General features: G+C 32.5%; 1 protein-coding gene across 1 annotated transcript in view; it reads right to left on the reverse strand.

Moving 5' to 3' along the window:
- Positions 1 to 134: 134 nt before the first annotated feature.
- Positions 135 to 21,303, reverse strand: part of LOC106678428 (arrestin domain-containing protein 17) — a 49,497-nt gene continuing 28,328 nt past the window's right edge. The window contains exons 3-8 of the mRNA XM_024359462.2: positions 19,536 to 19,684; positions 17,150 to 17,358; positions 14,124 to 14,306; positions 12,761 to 12,955; positions 8,000 to 8,168; positions 135 to 782 (exon numbers count right to left, since the gene is read on the reverse strand). Of these exons, the coding sequence (XP_024215230.1) occupies positions 673 to 782; positions 8,000 to 8,168; positions 12,761 to 12,955; positions 14,124 to 14,306; positions 17,150 to 17,358; positions 19,536 to 19,684 (1,015 nt within the window). The 3' untranslated portion in view covers positions 135 to 672. The remainder of the gene's footprint in view (positions 783 to 7,999; positions 8,169 to 12,760; positions 12,956 to 14,123; positions 14,307 to 17,149; positions 17,359 to 19,535; positions 19,685 to 21,303) is intronic.

The following is a 21,303-nucleotide window of genomic DNA, read 5'->3' on the forward strand; positions in this document are numbered from 1 at the left end:
AATTTTCATAGAAAATTGTTACTCACATGTGTACATCATATGGATTTTTTCACGAAGAAATTGTGTTGATATATATATTTTCGGCCAAGACTCCCATTGGAGTCCTAAACTGCCTAACCATGGTTGGGGGGGGACAAAGTACTTCATTTTGTGGAACCGCCACTCAATGAAAAAAGTCAACGCCCCAGGCCGGATTCGAACCGGCACCGCCAATAGACATCAAATTGGTAAGACTGTGTCTTAACCACTGAGCTATGGTTGGCCCAACATTTATATTAAGGTAATTAAGGTTTATAATTTATTTTCCACTTTTTTCATCATTTTATGTTTATTAATTTTCAATTTGTATAATTATTTACTTGTGACATTCTGTTTATATTTTCTCTTTTTATTTTTTTTTTTATTCATTGGTTGTTGTCTTGCCCTTTGTTCTTAGTCCTGATGAAGACTAGAAACTCTGGCCGAAACGTTGGCACTATTAAATAAGTTCTCTCAACTTATTTGTGTTGTTCACTTACCGCAACTTCAAGGCATCTTCTCCTCATATATATACGGTCAAATGTCTTCTCATCTTTAGTTATAATATAGCTGTTCCTTACTTCACGAGTTACATTATAACAGTTCCTAAGGTAGCTAGTTATGTTATAACAGCCCCTTAGGTGACAAGATATATTATAAGAGACCCTTAGGTGTGTAATAGAGATAGCGCGGTTTGAATGCAGGAAGCTTGTACACGCACTCAGATTGTTGTGGGTTGACGCTCTCCGCTGAAGCAACTCCAGCTGAAACAAAATAATGATAATATCAGTAACAATGTTTGTTTTAAACGAAAAAATTATTTCATCAAAGTTTTAGAATCTTATTTTTTCTAATAATAGGGAAATAAATTCCTCGCCAAACCTAATTGTTTTGAGGCCATGTGTATATCACGTTAACCAATAATATCAATAATGCAATCTAAAGTAAAGTGTTCAATATATTCCTGGGAAATATTTACCCTACACCGTTAAAATATAATGAAGTGTAGATAGTTTATACTGACGTTTCGACCTGAGTTTCAGGTCTTCATCAGGGGTTATGGCGTAGAAGATAGGCCTAAAACTCAGTTAGCAGTTATACGTTAAAATATAATAGAACAAGAGTCCAAGAGGAGAAAAAGGCAGTTATCTCACCCCAATTTCTGATTACTTTAATGAAAACTATGTATAATTAATTGTCAACATTGATGAGTCTGCCAAGTATAGGTTGGGGGAATAAAATATGGCGGGTGTTTCAAAGCGATAAAAAAAAAACTAATTTTTCATTCGGAGCTGTATATCTTAAAAAGTAGGAACAACACAAGAAAACCTAAGAGAAGATCTTTTAAATTAGAGTAAATTTGCTAAAATATTAGCCCTAATAGAGTTATTTACACTAAATATTTTTCGAGATATAGCTTTTTAAAAAGCAACGTTTCAGGAAAATGTTGTAAGGGACGTACTGAAAGATCAGTAGTTAGTGAATTTATTTTGAAAAACTCATATCTCAAAAAACATTTGATGTACAAATGTCTATTAGCATTCTAATTAAAGCTAGTTTTAGGTATAAAATAGTTTATGATGTTTATCTTCGTAGGAGTAATATTTTACATTTGCTAAAATAAATTGATTTATAGTTGTTCGGACAAATTTCCTTTTGCCAAATTTATATCCATATGTGAATATAATAAACACTACTACCCCTACGAAGATAAGGGTCATAAACTACTTTATAGTAAGTTAAATTTTCTTTATTTTGAGTGTTGGCAGACATATGTGCTTCTTATGGGCCAAGTGATATGATTTTTTAAAAAATCCAACATTCTATACGAAGAACTAGAAATTAACATTTTGTGAGTTTATTTTGTCAAATATCATAAAAACTACCACTCCTACAAAGATAAACATTATTAACCACATTATAGCACATGTAACTAGCTTTGATTTGAGTGCTGGCAGACATCTGTACGTCCAATGGTTTCTGAAATAAAGATTTTCATAAATCAAACTTATTATTCGAACAACTATAAATCAATTTATTTTAGCAAATATCATGAAAACTACTATTCCTACGAAGGTAAAGGTCATAAACTTTTTTATAGTCCATTGAACTAGCTTTAATTTGAGTGCTAATAGACATCTGTACGTCGAATGGTTATTGAGATAAAGATTTCTCAAAATAGATTCACTAACTACAGATATTTCAGTACACTTTTATGAAAAGTTGCTATATCTCGAGAACTATTAAACATAAATGGCCCTATTATAGCTAATATTTTAGTACATTTGCTCTTCTTTAAATAATGTTCTCTTAGATTTTCTAGTGTTGTTGGTAGTTTTTAAGATATAGAGCTCCGAATGAAAAATCAATGTTTAGAAACAGCCGCTATTTTGTATTCCCTCTACCTATACTTGGCAGACTCATCAATTTTGACTAGTAATTATACATAAGGGGTATTCATGATGTTGTGTTAAATGTTATATGTTTTACCATGTTAAATGTTATAACTATAGGATTGTGAGCAGCCCTATTTGAAGTCATGTTAAACGTTAAATGCATAAGAGTCCCTAGCGGATTTTCTCAGCAACTTGTTGTATAAGCCTTTATGTTTATAACCTTCCTTCCAGACCCTCATGTTATTGTTTACTTCAGTTTTGATTTAAGTAATTAATTAAAACATGCCTAGAGTGAGTGAAAAGTGGAATTTGTGTGAAAGTTTAGCTTATGAGTGTCTTATTGATCTTCAAATTTGTGAAGAAGAGAATGAAGATGAGCTAATTGACAACTGTATTGAAAGTCACAACAACTAATATGGCGGCGATCTCAACTGGTCTATTGTGTGACGTCATTCTCGATTTAACTGACCAAGTAACAGACTCTCAGCCATGTTAAATGTTATTTCGTTTTACCACGGCAAAAGAAGGCAATTTTTTTCGATTTAACACGAGTTTTTCCATTTAACACGCTTTAACATAGATCATGAATACCCCTATAGTTTTTATTAAAGTAATCAAAAATTGGAATGGGATAACTGCCTTTTTTTCTTCCCGGCTCTTGTACCATAATGTTTGGGATATAAACCAGAATTAGTCCAATATTAGAGGTGGTTAGATCATGAATATATCTTTAGTTTAACATGTTTAACAAAATAGAAAAAGGTATGTTAAATGAAGAAATATTCCCTTATTTTACAATCTTAAAATAATAAGACATATAACATAGTTGAGACTCTGTTACTAGGTCTGTTAAATGGGGAATGACGTCACGCAACAGACCAGCTGAGCTCGTCACCAGTTTGTTAGTTGTATTAGGTTACTTGCTCGTAGTTCCTGTTTTAAATGTGTTAGTATCATTTTGAACATTATTAAACAAGACGCTCAGTAGCCAAACTTTCACATAACTAACAACCACTTTTCACTTATTTTAGGCATATTGTAATAAATTACTTTATTCGAAACTTAGAAGTTTTTTTTTTTACAGCACTTACTAGACAAACGGTCTAAACTTCCAACTCATTACAAAAGACTGATCTACATGACAATAATAAGGCCCATCTGGACATACGGAGTTGAGCTTTGGGGCTCCACTAAACCTTCGAATTCCTCTGGTATCCAATCTTTACAATCCAAAATCCTTCGTAAAATCCTCAATGCTCCTTATTTTGTTGCTAATAAAACCGTCCATAAAGACCTAAATGTTCCTTATGTAACTGATCTAGCCCGAACCCGATATTATTCCTTCCATAATAAACTCCCTAACCACCCAAACCCACTAGTTTCTAAGCTTGCTTCCTCTTCCATTCCTGGTAATCCTCCGAGGCACCTGAAAAGAAGATGGCCTCGTGACCTTATATTGTAAACTGTTTTCAGAGGTCTACTATTGGGTAGTTTCTCTACATCCTGTATCATATCATTATGTCATTATGATCAAATTTACTTGTTGTATTTTTTATACAGTTGTAAATATCAATAAATAAATAAAAAAAAAGAAAAAAAAAAGTTTTTATGGGAGTTGATGAAAGTTAAGTTTTACGACCTTTAGTTCTAATAATAAGTTTTCGAAGGAAAGGTTACTAAAAAAAGTTGCTCAGAAAATGCATTTAACATGACTTCAAACAGGGCTGCTCACAATACTGTACTTATAACATTTAACATAGTAAATAATTTTGCTTTTATCTCAACATCATGAATACCCCTAATGTGTTAGTTCCATGGATGTAATTACATAAAAGGATTATCGGAAGATATACAGAGATCCTTGAAAGGATATGATTTGGCTGAATTCTACTTATTTTATAGGCCTTCTAAAAAGATTAAAAAGTATTATAGTAAAATAAAGGATAAAGTATAAGGTGGTGTAAAGACATATTTTTTTAATTTTTGTCAGTAATGATACAAAAAAAAAAGTCAAGATAAGTTAGTCAACTGACTGAATTCAATATATTTAATTTTTGATTAAGATAATGATAGTAACAATAATAAAGGCCTAACGAACCCCAAGGTTCGATGCCGATACCACTATACTAAATCAATCTTAACGCTATCCTCCCATCTACGTTTCGGTCCACCCCTCGGCCGTTTACTCGTCGGTTCAGTTTCATTGGGGATCCGCTCGTTACTAAGCCCTACGACCTTACACGCTCATCTTATACGCCGCAATGCTATAACCTGAACTATATTTACCGGGTGTAGGTCCCTTAATTCAGTGTTGTTCAGTCTTCTAAATTCTCTTGTTAATCCATCCTTTTTCGGTCCGAATATTTTACGTAATACTTTATTTTCGAAAACCTTAAGGCGCCGTTCATCTCTTATGTAAGAGGCCACGCCTCCCATCCATAAAGAACAGTGGGAAGGATAATAGTTTTTTTAATTCCAATTTTTAAGTTTTTTGATAGATTTTCATTAAGATAATATATCTTTTATTTAATTTTCTTTAATTTACGTGATTATTAATTTGGTAAAGTTTTATCAAGTTCCTTTTTTTCAAAGGTTTAATTTTGTTTCTTTATTTCTAACACCCACTAGCAAAGGTTTCTTTTGAACCCGTGCCATACCAAGCGCAAAACATCAAATTTTAATTGAAGAAAACCAAGTACAATTCCTTACAACTCTTCTAAGAAAAGAGCAATCGAGTTTATATAATTAAAAATTATTGGTTTTATTATGCTCCAATCGTCTCTGAAGTCATGAATCCAAACAAAAGTAATGAAAAATTTCAATTTCAATTGCTATCAAAGAAATAGCCCGATTTGATTAAGGCATACATATTATAACAGTTACGTGGCTGGCTGAGTATACAATTTCCTTTTGAGACTACGACAGTTCATGATTTCCTGGGGTATTAACGCCATATTAAATACATTAATTTGTAAATAGTATTTAGCTAGTATTAGCGTTCCGCAGACGAAATAACTTATGTGTATGGCTTAGGAGAAATCACCTAAGTGGTGTAAGTGCTTTGTTCGATTTCATACATTTATGGCCTTAATATGCGAGCCGACTAATTAACAAGAACTCATATTCAAGTGCAAATCCGATTTTGCCAGAACCAGATACCGTTCCTTCCATAATAAACTACTCAACCACCCAAATCCACTCGTTAAAAAACGACCTTCACCTTCATTATTTAATAATCCTCCTAGGCGTCTGAAAAGAAGATGGCCTCGAGATCTTCTCCTCTAGAAATGTTATTGGAGTTCTATCAGTGGGTAGATTCTCCACATGTTTGTATCATGTCACTATGTCACCTACAGCAAATTTACTTGTTGTATATATTTGTATACAATTGTAAATAACAATTAATAAATTATTTTTTAAAAAATATGTTTTGTTCTAGTTCAATATTTGATTCCCGCATCTGCACTGTATTTATATTTATTTATTTTTATTATACATTTACTTTTAATTCTTGTTATCTATTGTATTAAATAATTAGTTGCCTTCTCTAACCACATGTTCTAATTACATCATTTTAGTAATTGTATTTTATACTTATATTTATATTATATTTATTAGATCTTTGTTTTGTTTTTGTTTCTGTTACCTTTATTTCAACATTAGTGGTATTCATGATCTTTAGTTTAACATGTTAAAGCGTGTTAAATGGAAAAACTCATGCTAAATGGAAAAAATTGCCTTCTTTTGCCGTGGTAAAACGAAATAACATGTAACATTGCTGAGAGTCTGTTACTTGGTCTGTTAAATGGAAAATGACGTCACACAATAGACCAGTTGAGCTCGCCACCATTTTTGTTTGTGGTGTCAGGTTAGTTCTTTCGTGTTTGTTGCTAGTTATTATTTCATACCCCTGTTATTAAATCACAATGGATAACTTTAATAATACAACGGAGAAAAAAACAGAAGAGGTCTGCTAGACCGCCTTGTGTTGGATAGGGAGCGATTTGAATTATGTTTACCAGTTTTGAAATTATAGCTCTATAGTTTTCTAAATTTTTAATGGCTAGTTATTTAAATACAAATAGCTCCCCTCATAATTAAGGTAGAAACATGGGAGGAGTGACATTTTGTAGCTATTTAAATTAACTTTTACCTGACATGTAACATGCTATTATATGCTTGTTAAAAATGTTTTCAAAGAAATTTCTGCAAGTAAGTGATTTTATTCTTAAACAATACATAAGGTTTGAAGATAGGAGGATAATGGGTTCATTAATACAATAAATACTGAAAAAGTGGTTTATAGACATAATAACTTTTTAACAACCTTTAGTTTCTTGTATAATAGTTTCAAATTGAAAGTTCACTCTCAAAAGAGATTTAAACCTATCTTGATCCAAGTTTGGTAATACTGAAGATCTCCAATGCGTAGATTTTAATACTGATCCCCTGAGAAAAGGAAGTGCATATCTGATTAGCTCATCTTCATTCTCTTCCTCACAAGTTTGAAGATCAATAAGACACTCATAAGCTAAACTTTCACACAAATTCCACTTTTCACTCACTCTAGGTATGTTGTAATAAATTACTTAAATCAAAACTGAAACTTAAATCAAATTTGAAGTAAACAATAACATGAGGCTCTGGAAGGAAAGGTTATAAACATAAAGGCTTATAAAACAAGTTGCTGAGAAAATCCGCTAGGGGCTCTTATGCATTTAACGTTTAACATGACTTCAAATAGGGCTACTCACAATCTTATAGTTAAAACATTTAACACAACATCATGAATACCCCTATTGTCAGTATAACACTATAACACGTTCTATTGGTAACTCCGCATTACATACATATAGAGAGGTGTATATAGTTGACCGTAGATTACAGATTGGAGAAGATGGTCAGGGGGTGCGGTCAGCAAAGAAAACATAAATAAACAAAAATATTTATTTATGCCGACGTTTCGACCTGATTTTCTGGTCTTCATCAGGGCTATAAAAACAAAAAGACAACAACCATCATTGAGAGAAACATCGGCATAAATAAATATGATCTTCTCCAATCATTAATTACAAACACATTGTGTGCATATAGTGCGGTTTCGCATGGAGTATGTACACTTTTTATATAAACTTCTCTTACATAGGGTTACTATGCAAGACAAAAATAAGCTGTAGGTATTCAAATATATAATAAGTACTTAGATCATTTATGTAGCTTTGAGGATTATATTACACACTTCTACTCCGTAATATATCATGCATTTCATTGGTAACCATATTTTATAAAGATGGCTAATTTGTATAATTAATCCCATAATAATAGTTTTAAGGACTCAATTAATTTTAATTAATATGAATAATTTTGGATTATTTCCTTCAGTAATTATCCTGGCATTCCAAAAACAACAGGTATGAGACATACTTAAAAAATAAATGAATATATTTGAAACAAGTAAGTGCTTCCCATGAATCTTATAAAAATGTAAAATTATGCATAAATCTAGTAGATTCCATTAAAAGGAAAATACAATATCTGCAACAAAAACAAATACGATTTAACATTGATATTAAACGTTTACTTACGGAACGTATCGTATCTAAAGGTGACCGCTTTTGGTAATGGCAGGGCTGGTTCCAGGGCATTCTCCTCTGGAGCCAGCAAAGGGAAGTGCCTCTTCAAAGGTACATTGCCGATGATGATAGGGAGCTGGAGTACCAAGGGCTCTTTGCCTCCAGCGAGGTGCATCATCACCTGCAATATAATTCCATGCAGTAGAATAGAATAGAATATATTTAATTTGTGAAAGACACAGTCTTGTACAAAACCATTATATAAAATAAAATTATAAAACAAAACTGAGTCTAGTTCTTTATTACAAAAACAATAAACAAAAGATAAAACAAGTGCTCCATAACAAAATAATAAAACAAACTGGATAATACAAAGCTCTTAGCATAATATTCATTACTCCATCATATAAAACATAAAATAATGAGAATTATTTTAAATAAATGAAAGCGTAATATAAGTAAAGATATCAATTGGCTTTGAAAACTATTTACATGCTCCTATTGTTTGTTTGGTTGTTCAGTGGCGCCAAACTTCATTGGTCATCAACGCCATTTATATTTTATTTAATTTTGCTAATATCCGTTAAATTTCATTTATTTTTTAATTTGATTATTTTATTTATTTTTTTTATTTTTTTTTTTCCTTCCGATCAAGTTATATTCTTGTCAGTAAATTTTGTGATTTCAAAAACTGAAACATCAATTCTATTGCCTTATCAACGTCTCCAAGGGTTTTTGAGATATCTTGGCTTAGTCCAAAACTATTGAGGTGTGGTGTAAAATATGGGCATCGTTGGAAAACATGGCCTATTGTTAAATTGTTATTGCAATACTGGCAGTTCGGAGGCGTTTCTTTTGATATAAGATAGGAGTGGGTGAGCCTCGTGTGACCTATTCTCTGGTGAGTCAATTCTTTTAAAATTTTTTGAGGTTAATCACTTCCATTTTTGAATGAATTATTTATTATTTATTTATGATATTGTACAACGTTTCGGGACTACTGTCCCATATTCATGTACTATAAAAACCTATAACAATAATAAAACTAACATAACACCAATCTTCATCCTTATATATTTTAATTTATACAATAATAATCACCTCTTAATTTCATATGGGAAATCATGTCAACCATTTGTGTATCTTTACTTCTCTCTGGCACAGCCATCATTCTACATTTCTTACTACCTCTTTGGACCTTATCTCACGTCCAGTGTGCTGTTTAGTTACCTCCCTGTGTTTTATAAGTCCTGTTAAATTACAGAATAAGCTGTCAAACATGAAAGACAGGGTTGATAAGATGGAAAAACTAAACGCAATTTATAAGATAGATTGTAAAAATTATGTAAAAGTATATATTGGTGAAACATCTAAAAAACTGTAAACTAGGATTAAGCAACATATCACCAATTGTAAAAATGCTAAAAATATAAATTGCACAGCTCTGGCATATCACAGCATAAAACTAAACCACGAATTAAATTTTGAAAACCCAAAAATAATAGATACAGCACAAAATACAAAAAACAGAAGATATCTAGAAGCTATATACAAAACATACAAAACACAGTAAACTATAAAACTGACACTTAACACACATTACGCAGATATTATAAATAGACTTAAAATAAAAAAAATAAAAATCTGATGAAGTAAACAGGTTTATGTAAAAAATAAAAAATCACTAAGTTAATATTAAATACAAAACAGGACTTATAAAAAACAGGCTGGTAACCAAACAGCACACTGGACATGAGATAAGGTCCAAAGAGGTAGTCAGAAATCTAGAATGATGGCTGTGCCAGAGAGAAGTAAAGATGCACAAATGGTTGACATGATTTCCCATATGAAATTAAGAGGTGATTATTATTGTATAAATTAAAATATATAAGGATGAAGATTGGTGTTATGTTGGTTTTATTATTGTTATAGGTTTTTATAGTGAATGAATATGGGACAGTGGTCCCGAAACGTTGTACAATATCATGAATAAATAATAAATAATTCATTCAAAAATGGAAGTGATTAACCTCAACAAATTTTAAAAGAATTGACTCACCAGACTTCCTAGAGAGATAATCCAGATAATTTAATCCTTTTACAAAACATTATTTTTCTATAATTTTCAATCTTTCAATTAACGATAACACAAAAAAAGTAGAAACTTGTATTTACAGCGTTTTGGAAATTCCTATAGTCATTGGACTCCGTTCGCAACACCGAATGAAGTTTTGTAAAATAATTGAAAAACATTTTTTATAAAAATAATAAAAATTGCAAAAAGACCCAAATGAAATCTTTTTGAAGCACTTCAGTTTTATATTTATAAATAAGTTCGAGGGAAATTCATTTCCGATTGGAGTGCTTATAAATTCAAGACCGGAACTGAGTTACTCAGTCACGAACTTTCATATGACACGAAGAAACGTGTCCATTACTTAATCAATGAAAATGTCAAGGTTGCTTTAGGAGACAAATGAAGTTCAGTTCTCAGAAATATCTTAACCAATTCAATGGAAAATTTACTACTATCGACTTGTAAGATATGCTTTACTTATATCGAGAAAGAAGGAAAGAAAGAAATACTTTATTCATTCATGCTGCCTAAATACATCGGGTTGCTACATTACACAGCATACTGATCAATCCGTGACTGGACAAATATAAGTTACATAGATTAATTTTTATTAATATATTCTTGTTTGAGAGTGGTTTAGTTTATTTAAAAACAAATTTGATCCTTTTTTCTCAACTCCTTCTTTTCAAAACCTTCCAACGTTTCGACCCTCAGATAATTTTCAAGGATACCTTTATTTTGTTATTTTCTTAAAAATGCCGGCTAATTGCCTTTGTCTCTTCTATATAATTCTTTCTTGAATTTAAAACTTTTACTAACCACTTCTCTTCTTTCTTTCATTTACATTTTCAAACTTGTATTAACCCTTGAAAATGATCTGAGGGTCGAAACGTTGGAAGGTTTTGAAAAAAATAAAGTTGAGAAAAAAGGATCAAATTTGTTTTTAAATAAACTAAACCACTCTCAAACAAGAATATATTAATAAAAATTAATCTAACATGTACCATGTTAAATAAATGACATGATTTCCATAGTGATATTAAAATTTGGACAAATATGAGGTTTATTAAGGTGCAGGAATATGGGACAATAATCCTTGAACAACAAGAAAAGAAAATGCAGAATAAGATATATTTAACTTTCGGAAGTTTTCAACCTCAAAAATTAGATATTGTGTTTTTGCTTTAAAAAACAAAACAAAAAAACTAAGAAATGGATTGCAGAGAAACTAAAAATTCTAAAATTTTCATGTATTTTTAATTCAATTTTTTTTAAAAGCTATAATCAATACTAGTAATGAATTGAAAGCCTGTGGGGGTTGAATAAGGGCACTATACTGACGCTGTACACTTGGAGTCAAGAATTTGGCCACTTCCAGAGCTCCACTAGCTTATTTACCAAAGCATTAATGTTACAGGATTATAGGTATGATGAGACTGTGAAATTGCATACAATTATTATGGCATATATTTGTATTATTGCAATATTAGATATGATATTAGATGTTACTGTGATAAAGATGTTACTTTACCCATCTATTATAAAAAAATATTTCCTCCCCAGGAAGTAAAGTCCTTTTTTTTCTTTACCTCACAGCCCCTTTCCTTCTCAGTCGTACTCAGCGCTCCATTCTGACAGCTGTTTATCCTTACGATTATTGTTCCTTTTTATAAATTTTCTAAAAACCTCCCTTTTACATATTACTATACTTCACCTATACCATATCTTCTTCACCTATCTCTGTACCATATCTATAACTAATTTTGATGAGTATTCTCCTTTAATCTATGAGTCTATATTGAGAATTTCTATCATACCTCCTGCTTATATTTATTAGTTAGCAATAATATAATAGTTAACAACTATATTTTTTTGACTGCACTCCTGAATATCTTCTTCGTAATTTATTATTTATTTATTTATCCTGTCTGTTTGGCAATAAGATTGTTTGCAGCAGTAAGTACAACTCATTGCTATCATCAATACAAGAATAAATAAATAAACAAACAAAAGACTATACTAATTCTAGGAAAGTAATTTTTTAGCATTTTTAATAGATTGATTAACCTAGAGTACCATCTCTTCGTTACCTTTTGGGAAATATCAAATAGACACATTTAGATTGAATATTCTTCCACCTTTTTTTTATTACGTATCTGATATGTTTTATTTCACGCTAGTTCCTAATGGTCACCTCTTCTTTTCTATAACTTATTCTTATCGCAAGGATCTATGGCTCATACCCGTAAGATTTACAATCCCCTTTGCGACTTGGGTAGGTTTGTACCCTGCAGAACGAAGTTTCCTTCCTGCAAAGACCTGCGGATAGTACCAGTCAGGACTTCCATTCCCTTTCGTGACTACCTACTCGTACCTTGGAGAGATAAATTTTCATCCTTCTAAATTTCATCCTGACCATTTACTTCGTAACCTGTATGAAGACGGATTGTAGAGGCCTTCTGGTATAGAGTACTTCACATCTTCAATTGGAGATTAAAAGATAGTAGTGAATTGAAAGATGAGATTTCCTGTTCAGTAGGTTAAATAGCTGGCTAAACCACAGGTTTAAGTTCTAATCTCTAATTAAAGGAGGTATATTTTTTGTCCATAGTGTGATAAACAATCAATTTATAGAAATTTGGTTCAAAACTCTGGTTTGGGGGATAAATATATACATTTAAATAAATTACACTAACGTCTATTCTATAAGAAATAGTCATTATCTTGCAGGAGTCCATGGTGAACGTGGTCGGAGGAAGAGGTGGAAGCCGCACTCCTGCAGAACCCCAAGCAAAGGACACTCCAGGTCTTACTTCTCCTCTTGTCACCTCCAGCACCCTTCTGGAGTCTTCGTGTCGTCGAAGGCCTTGTCCGGAGATATAGCCCACCACCTAGCGTAAACATGAGAGGTAGTTATTAAAAAGAATTTTTTTTTGTTTATTTAACAATACTCAAGGCTCTATCTACATCTAATAGTGATAAAGAGGAAATCTTTGTCGTGGGTGCATGTTGTGAAATTAAAATTATTGAATAAATTATAAATAAAACACAAATTCACAAAAATATTTGTTGATTCCTCTTTGCGTACGTGGCCTAAATTGTACTTACTGTTCAATTCAATTTTAGTTAATTGCAAAGCACTTAAATATACAATATTTTTGTTAATAACGATTCTATTTTGATATTTACCTCCAAGAAAGCAAGAGAATATAGTCGTTTTTTAAATTTCCTTAAAGGATTTTGGTCGTTTTATATTATACTATTCTACACATTTAGGTTTTAACTGCACATTGAACGTTTTCCTTTTTTTTTTTCTTTTCTTTTTTTTATATTTATTTATTGCTATTTACAACTGTACATTATAATACATTTAGTAAATCTGATCTAAGTTAAATTGAAGTGTTACAGGCGTGTAATGACATTTTCATTAGCTGGTCTCGTGGCCATCTTCTTTTCAGGCCCCTCGGAGGATTGTCAGGAATGGAAGAGGATGGAAGATTAGAAACTAGGGGGTTTGAGTGGTTAGAGAGTTTATAGTGGAATGAGTGATATCTGGTTCGGGCTAGATCGGTTACATAGGGAACATTAAGGTCTTTATGTATGATTTTATTTGTGACAAAGTAAGGAGCATTGAGGATTTTACGAACAATTTTGGATTGTAAGGATTGAATACGAGAGGAATTCAAAGGTTTAGTGGAGCCCCAAAGCTCAACTCCATATGTCCAGATTGGCCTTATTACAGTCATGTAGATCAGTCTTTTGTAATGTGTTGGAAGTTTAGACCGTTTGTCTAGTAAGTGCTGTAATAGTCGAAATCGACGTGAAGTTTCCTGTCTTTTCAGTCTGGCGTGAGGATTCCAGGTTAATCGCTTGTCCAAATGCAGTCCAAGGTAGCAGATCTGTTCGACAGGGGTAAGAACAACACCATTAAATGAAACTGTAGGGCAGTCAGTAATTTTTTTTTTGTTTTTTTTTAAGCACAGAAATAAACTGATATAGAATTTAAGTTTAAAATAATATGTTATGAAGGAAAAATACTGTAAATAACCAAAATATAACCTGAACTACAAGAGCTCTAAGGCTGGTGATGATTGTATTGCTCATATTGTGAACCTCGACGCAAACTGGGGCGATCTCTCCGGGGGCGAAGCCCCTCCGCCTCAGCTCTGCGCTGGCCACGATCGTACCTTTAGGGCAGCAGAAGAGGCAGGAGTTGGTCGTCTTGTGCTCTTCGCACCCCGACTGGAAATTAGAGGATATATAAATGATTAGCCCATTGGCCAGAAAAGTATTTTATCTAGGCTTTTTTTTTATATATGTGCATTATAAAAAAATATAAATAAACTGATATAAATGTATAATATTTTAAATTAAAATATAAAATATGTGCTGTATTAAACAACTTTCACTTACTAACTTAATTACGCCCCCAAACTATCTTGTGTAGATAGTGGGCTCGTGTTAAATTTATCACTATTTTTGTGATTTTATATGAAAAGAAAAAAAAAATTAAAGACCAGTGTTGGGGCTACAGGCTGGATGCCCTGGGGACACCATTACACTATGTCACTTTAAACTAGATTCTATGGATAGATAATTTGAGGAATGAATGTATGATACAATAAGCAATTAATTTATATAGATGAGTAAATTAAAAAAAACATTTAGTTAAATTAAGATCAGAGCGAATGTAAAAACAAGGAACAAAGGAGAAGCAGCAGAAGATACTGGCTAAAACTGATTGATTTGTATGTAGTCACGACAGAGTGGGCGTCGGAAGGACAAAAGATAAACAGGTAATGTGAAAGATCGCCGAGATAAAATAGCTAATATTAAATAAAACTAGAGTTAAGGAGTAAAACACATAAAAAGTGAGAAATGTACAATTATTGTTTATTTATGTCCTTTTTTTTGCTGTCCTAAAAATTATTTTATGAAATGTGCATTTGTTTTTTTGATTATGATATTTTTATTTTTTATGAAAATTATTAAGGAAAATATTAATGGTTTAGTACTCCTTGTTTTAATCCCATTTACTTTAACTGTTGCTAATTGCTTTAACTGTACACGTGGAGGTTCCACGTGTTGAGATTACTCTAAAAGGTGATTCGGTTAAAGAGAAATGTAAAAATGGTATTCTGTTCCAAGCTTCATTGACATGGGACGCTCTCAGAATAATCTAACTTGATCAAATATTCCTTGGACTATATAAATCGCAAATTAATTCATATTTGTAGCACCATAGGTATTCTTAGTTTCATTTAGGTATGCTCTTTTTCATTTAAAATTTAACATGGACTCATAAATTAGGCTGCTCACAATCCTATACATTTAAGATTTATTAGTTCCTCAAGGTAGTATCCTTGGTCCCATCCTCTACACCGTCTATACAGCTGACATTCCAACCAATCGTAACACTATCCTCACCACGTATACCGATGACACATGTGTGCTCGCTGCTAGTAATAACCCATTAATTGTATCCCAAAATCTCCAATCTCATATCACAGCCCTCGAATATTGGTGTCGTAATTGGAGGATTAAGATAAATTCCAACAAATCCCATCAAATCACCTTTACCCTTCGTCGTAAACCTACTGACTGCCCTCATCAATTTTGACTATTAACTGTACGAAATTTTCATTAAAGTAATAAAATATATATATAAGTAATAAAACCTTTTGTTGTGATTGTTGATTTTTTCTTCCTCTTTTTTATTATTAATTAGTTATGTGTTTTTTAAATGTTATAAACAATGTAACTAACTATATATACTCAAATCTTTCGTATTGTAAACATATAGTATATGTAGTATGCCTTTCATGGCGTGGAACATGTATAATGGAAATAAACCATCTCTTTATGGGGTTGGTACTGGTACTGGTAATGGTGGGAGGAACAAGTCCGGCATGTGGGCCTATTGGTCCTTTTTGCCATTTATGGGGTTACCATATAGAGTATATATATATATATATATATTAAATAAGTATTTATTGCCACTCCCTAATCTATCCTATATTTAGATGGTAAAAATATTTTTTAAATATAAAGATATTCAATAATTGATAAACTGGTAAACGCAAAAAGCATCTGGAAAATAATTCAATTATAATAATAGTTTTTCAGGACTCAATATAAATTAATTAACTTATTTTTTGAAAAATGCCTTTAGCAATTATCCTGGCATCCTGACGACAGGAATATAGCAATATTTAGCCACAGCTTAGTTTATTTTTATTTCATGTTATCTGATTTCTTACTTTGCTGCCTTAATTTAGTGTTATCTTTTCTAGCTCTGCAACGTGGGGCGTAATTTTGGCTCAATATAAATACTATTTAATATTATTTGAGTTTTTTCTTTGACCGCACCCGGATCATACGTTTTTAAAATAATCAAAATGTTTTTTTACCTAAAAAATGATAATAACGAATGATTAACTAAACGAGAATAACCCAATAAGGAAAATCGTTTGAGTGGACTCATCACATATTTTTAATTAAATTCAGAATTTAAGTTATTATTTTAGATGAAACATCTCAATTATGTTTTTTTTATAGTTTCATCAGTATTAAATGAATAAAAGAGCCCTTTAACTGTGAACTTAACAAAGGGTCGGACATAAACAAAGGACAAGCTTTAATTAATTGTCGCATTCAGTCCCCTTTAGACAGCATTATATTTCTATGATAGTCTCATAGAACCATCACTTAGTTTAAAAAAATTTAAACTACGTTTAAATTGTTTTGGAATTTCTACCTCACGGTATCTTTTAATAATATCCTAAGGTAACTTAGTTCTATCGTACAGATCCGTTACTTAGGAATACATATAGACAATCGATAAACATGGAATCCTCATACAAGACTGAAAAGGCAAGAAATTTCTCGTCAATTGCTACTTTCATAACACTTACTATACCATCCAACTCCTCTCTTCTACATTGTCGAGAGGATGAAGTTGATTGACCATGATTAAATATGTAGTTGGGTTGAACCATACTTTGAGAATGACTCTTATGAAGATCCCTTAATGCTCTAGGTAATCTAATATTTTAAAAAAATATTCTACATGCAGTCATACTAACTTCTGCTTTAGGTTCTTGATTGAGATCTGCGAGATTGGTTACGCTGAAATAAGCTCTTCTGCTGTCGCGCAACCTCCAGCGCAGTAGCGCCGCTTCGCAATAGTACCTCACGTAGCCATAGCGACCTGCGAACGATGGGGGCAATTGCGCAGGTAGCGTGAAACTGAACGGGAACACGTGTCTACCTTCCCATAGCTGTTCTCGGTAGCCTGTAGGAAATAAATAATATAATATAGCATACAATATTGTATTAAAAGACAACATTATTTGATTCCAGTTTCTCTCTCTCTCTCTCTCTCTCTCTCTCTCTCTCTCTCTCTCTCTCTCTCTCTCTCTCTCTCTCACCCCCCATATATATGTATATATATATATAAACTTACGATTAGACTAAAAGCATAACACAGAATAAACACAGTGCTTGAATAACTAACTTTATTATCAGAATCGTCTGGAATATATATAGGGACAGAGTTTGTTGTTAAACTTACAGATAACTAATCCTATGTTGCGGTCGCCACGGTGAAATAAAAACACTGGCGATATCTGCGTATACAAGGGATGTTACGGTTGTCATGGTGAAGAAAAAAACCACTGGCTAGATCTGCGTATACAAGGGATGTTACGGTTGTCATGGTGAAAACAAAACACGAGCGGAACATTTCATGAAATATGTGTTTTAAAAACTGTATCTAGGTAACTATTGAACAGGAACATATTCATGGAATGTTGCTGTGGAAAAAGCTATATCTAGAGAACAGTTGATCATAAATAACTCTATTAGGGCTCAGATTTAGTAAATTTACTTTACTTTAAATGAAGTTCGCTTAGGTTTTCTCGTATTCAATGATATAATGTGTATGAAGCATGCCTTCAGCAGAATGCCAGGCACACATTCACTTTTGGTTGGCTGCTTGGATTTTAAGTGGACTGTATATTGAAAAATAAAACATGATTGAATGAAAATAAAATTCTATTATATAAGTTACAGGTGGTGTAGGGGGTGGCCGAAATAAAACATTTATAGTCGAGGCATCCCTCGCCGAGGCGCCGCTATTCCAACCCCTGCAGAACTCAGTACACCCCTTAAATTACAAATATTAGAAAAATGGCAGGCCAAGTGGAATGAAAGCTCGCCGAGTAAATTAAAAGAAATAAAGCGATCAGTAAAACCATGGTCAACATCCTACCGCAACAGCCGCTCTAACCCGCTTGAGAATAGGTCATACTCTCCTCACGCATTCTCACCTGATCAGAAAACTGCCACCTCCAACGTGCAAATATCGTCAGTTCTGACGATTAGACATATTTTTGAAGAAAGTATTCACTATTTGCCAATAATAAACAGGATGGGACTGATCCCAAATTTGTCAGAAGCTCTCACAGATGAGGAATCTACAGTTGCATTGGTGTTTGAATTCTTAAAAGCGCATCGCCTTCTTTATAAATTATAACTCCTCTTCGATTTTTTTGATTTTTTTTTATCTATTTATTTTTTTTTTTTTTATCATGCCATAGGCGTTGATGACCAGAGGATTTTATGCCTTTAAGCAACAATCAACAACAACAACATTTATAGTTAAAAGGGTTGATTAATTTAGATTGACTGGGCTATGGAAAACAGTATATATAATGAGGTGTTTGATGATGATGTGGAGGTTAACTATATTGAACTGGGTGGACTTACCCCATGCTTCCTTTCTTCTCCCCGCATCCCTATACCTCCCTCTCCTCTGCTGCAAGGAGCCACTCCAGTAAATCTAGTTCACACGCCAGTGAGTCTTGAATGTTGGCCACATGGGGCGCTAGTATTGCCTTCTTTACGGAAGCCCCTCTAATTCAACCTTTCGATTGCCGTAGGTTACATAGCGCAAGGAATGTTTTATTTTAACATTATGAAACAGCCGTCATTTTGTATTCCCCCTAATTATACTTGGCAGACTCATTACTTTTGGCTAGTAATTGCAGGATGTTTTCATTAAAGTAATCAAAAATAAACGATTCAAAAAACACAACTGATTTTCAAATATAAATTTTATTTGAACACCCTTATTTATAGACCTAGTGCATACGGCTGTGACCGAAAAGTCTTGTCCTTATCTGGTTGCTTTAATTTCGTGCATTATTTTGAAATCGTTTATTTATTATTTTATTGACATTGCTAAGTAGTACGTACAAAAATTAATAATATGTAAAAATAACAATATGTTTTTATAAAATGCAATAATATATAAATTTGTGAGCTTCGGTGCTGCGCTCTAGTGGATTTTAGTTGAACTCTTTGTTCCTCTTGCTAGAATCGAATCATATTGTTTTCCGATTTTAAATACCCCGCAGACAAAAATAAGCGAAATATCTATTGCAGCTAACTCTACACGCTAATACTCACTACTATATTTATGCCCATACAAAAACTCTTTGTGGCAGAAGTATCTCTCCTGTGACGAGAAGGAACTCCTCATCTTGGATCCCTTCTTGGAAGGACTCATAGGCTGCTCCCAGCATGCCACTCTGTCTGCTTTACTCGACTCCGGGCAACTGAACATAACAATAAATAAAAATCATTACATTATAATACTAACCAAAAACAGTATATTTCAAAAATTCATAACTGCAATAATAGGGGTTTTCATAAGCTTTAGTTTAGCATGTTGTTTGGAAACATTGTTGAATAGAGAAATTTTTTCTCCTTTTAGCATATTAAAGCAATATAACATTTAACAAAATGGAGAGTCTGCTAATAGGTATATTGATTGAAGAATGACGTCACGCAACAGAACAGACGGTGTTAACATACCAAAATGACTACAGACTGATGATTAATTTTAGTAGTCATTAATTAGGTTAGTTGTTAATAATTCGTAATGAATTCATTTTGGATGTTGTTAAACTATAATAATAAAGAAATGGATAAAAATAATAATTCAGTAATAGAAAAACTGTGCGAGATAAAAAAAATTATAATGTGATGGAGCTGTTAGATATTTTTTCATCTCATACAGATTACAAAAACATTTCTCCGGAAAATCCGCTAGGAGCTCTTCTTCATTTAAAATTTAACATGGACTCATAAATTAGGCTGCTCACAACCCTATACATTTAACATTTATTAGTTCCTCAAGGAAGTATCCTTGGTCTAGGGAAGCGACTTCGATGTTGATGTTTTACCCAAAACATCGATGGTTTTTTTAGTTACATTATTTGTTCCAACAACCATTTCTGACTGGTCGGAACAGACCTTATGTTTCTGAAATAGATGTTCAAAAAAACAACAATGTATTTTTGGCAATATATTGTTAACAACAATATTTTAAAACATCGATGATTTTTGGAAAATGTATTGTAAGCAACAATATTTTAAAACATCGATGTTTTTTGTAGTCGATGTCGGATTCTTAGTTTCAAAAACCACTTCTGACAGGCCGTAAAATGCTTGATCGTTGGAACAGACCTTATGTTACTCAAATGGATGTTCAAAAACATCGATGTATTTTGGGTAATGTATTGTAAGCAACGATATTTTAAAAACATCGATGTTTTTTGTAGTCGATGTCGGATTCTTAGTTTCAAAACCCACTTCTGACAGGCCGTAGAATGCGTGATCGTTGGAACAGGCCTCATGTTTCTGAAATAGTTGTTCAAAAACATCGATATATTTTGGATAATGTAGTGTAAGGAACGATATTTTAATAACATCGATGTTTTTTGTAGTCGATGTCGGATTCTTAGTTTCAAAACCCACTTCTGACAGGCCGTAGAATGCGTGATCGTTAGAACAGACCTCATGTTTCTGAAATAGTTGTTCATAAACATCGATGTATTTTGGGTAATGTATTGTAAGCAACGATATTTTAAAAACATGTTTTTTGTAGTCCATGTCCTATTGGTTGATTGAAAAAGCACTTCTGACTGGCCGGAGCATGGGTAGTCTTTAGAACAGTCTTTATGTTACTGAAATGGTTAAAAAAAACATCGATGTTGAAAAACATCGATGTTTTTTTGTCGATGTTTTTTTAACATCGATGTTTTAGTATTGAACATCGATGTTTTTTTATCGATGTCGCATCTCTACCTTGGTCCCATCCTCTACACCGTCTATACAGCTGACATTCCAACCAATCCTAACACTATCCTCACCACGTATGCCGATGACACAT

The sequence above is a fragment of the Halyomorpha halys genome, unplaced genomic scaffold (genome assembly GCF_000696795.3).
Source record: "Halyomorpha halys isolate HHAL.00 unplaced genomic scaffold, Hhal_1.1 Scaffold11.1, whole genome shotgun sequence".
In the NCBI taxonomy this organism is placed as follows: domain Eukaryota; kingdom Metazoa; phylum Arthropoda; class Insecta; order Hemiptera; family Pentatomidae; genus Halyomorpha; species Halyomorpha halys.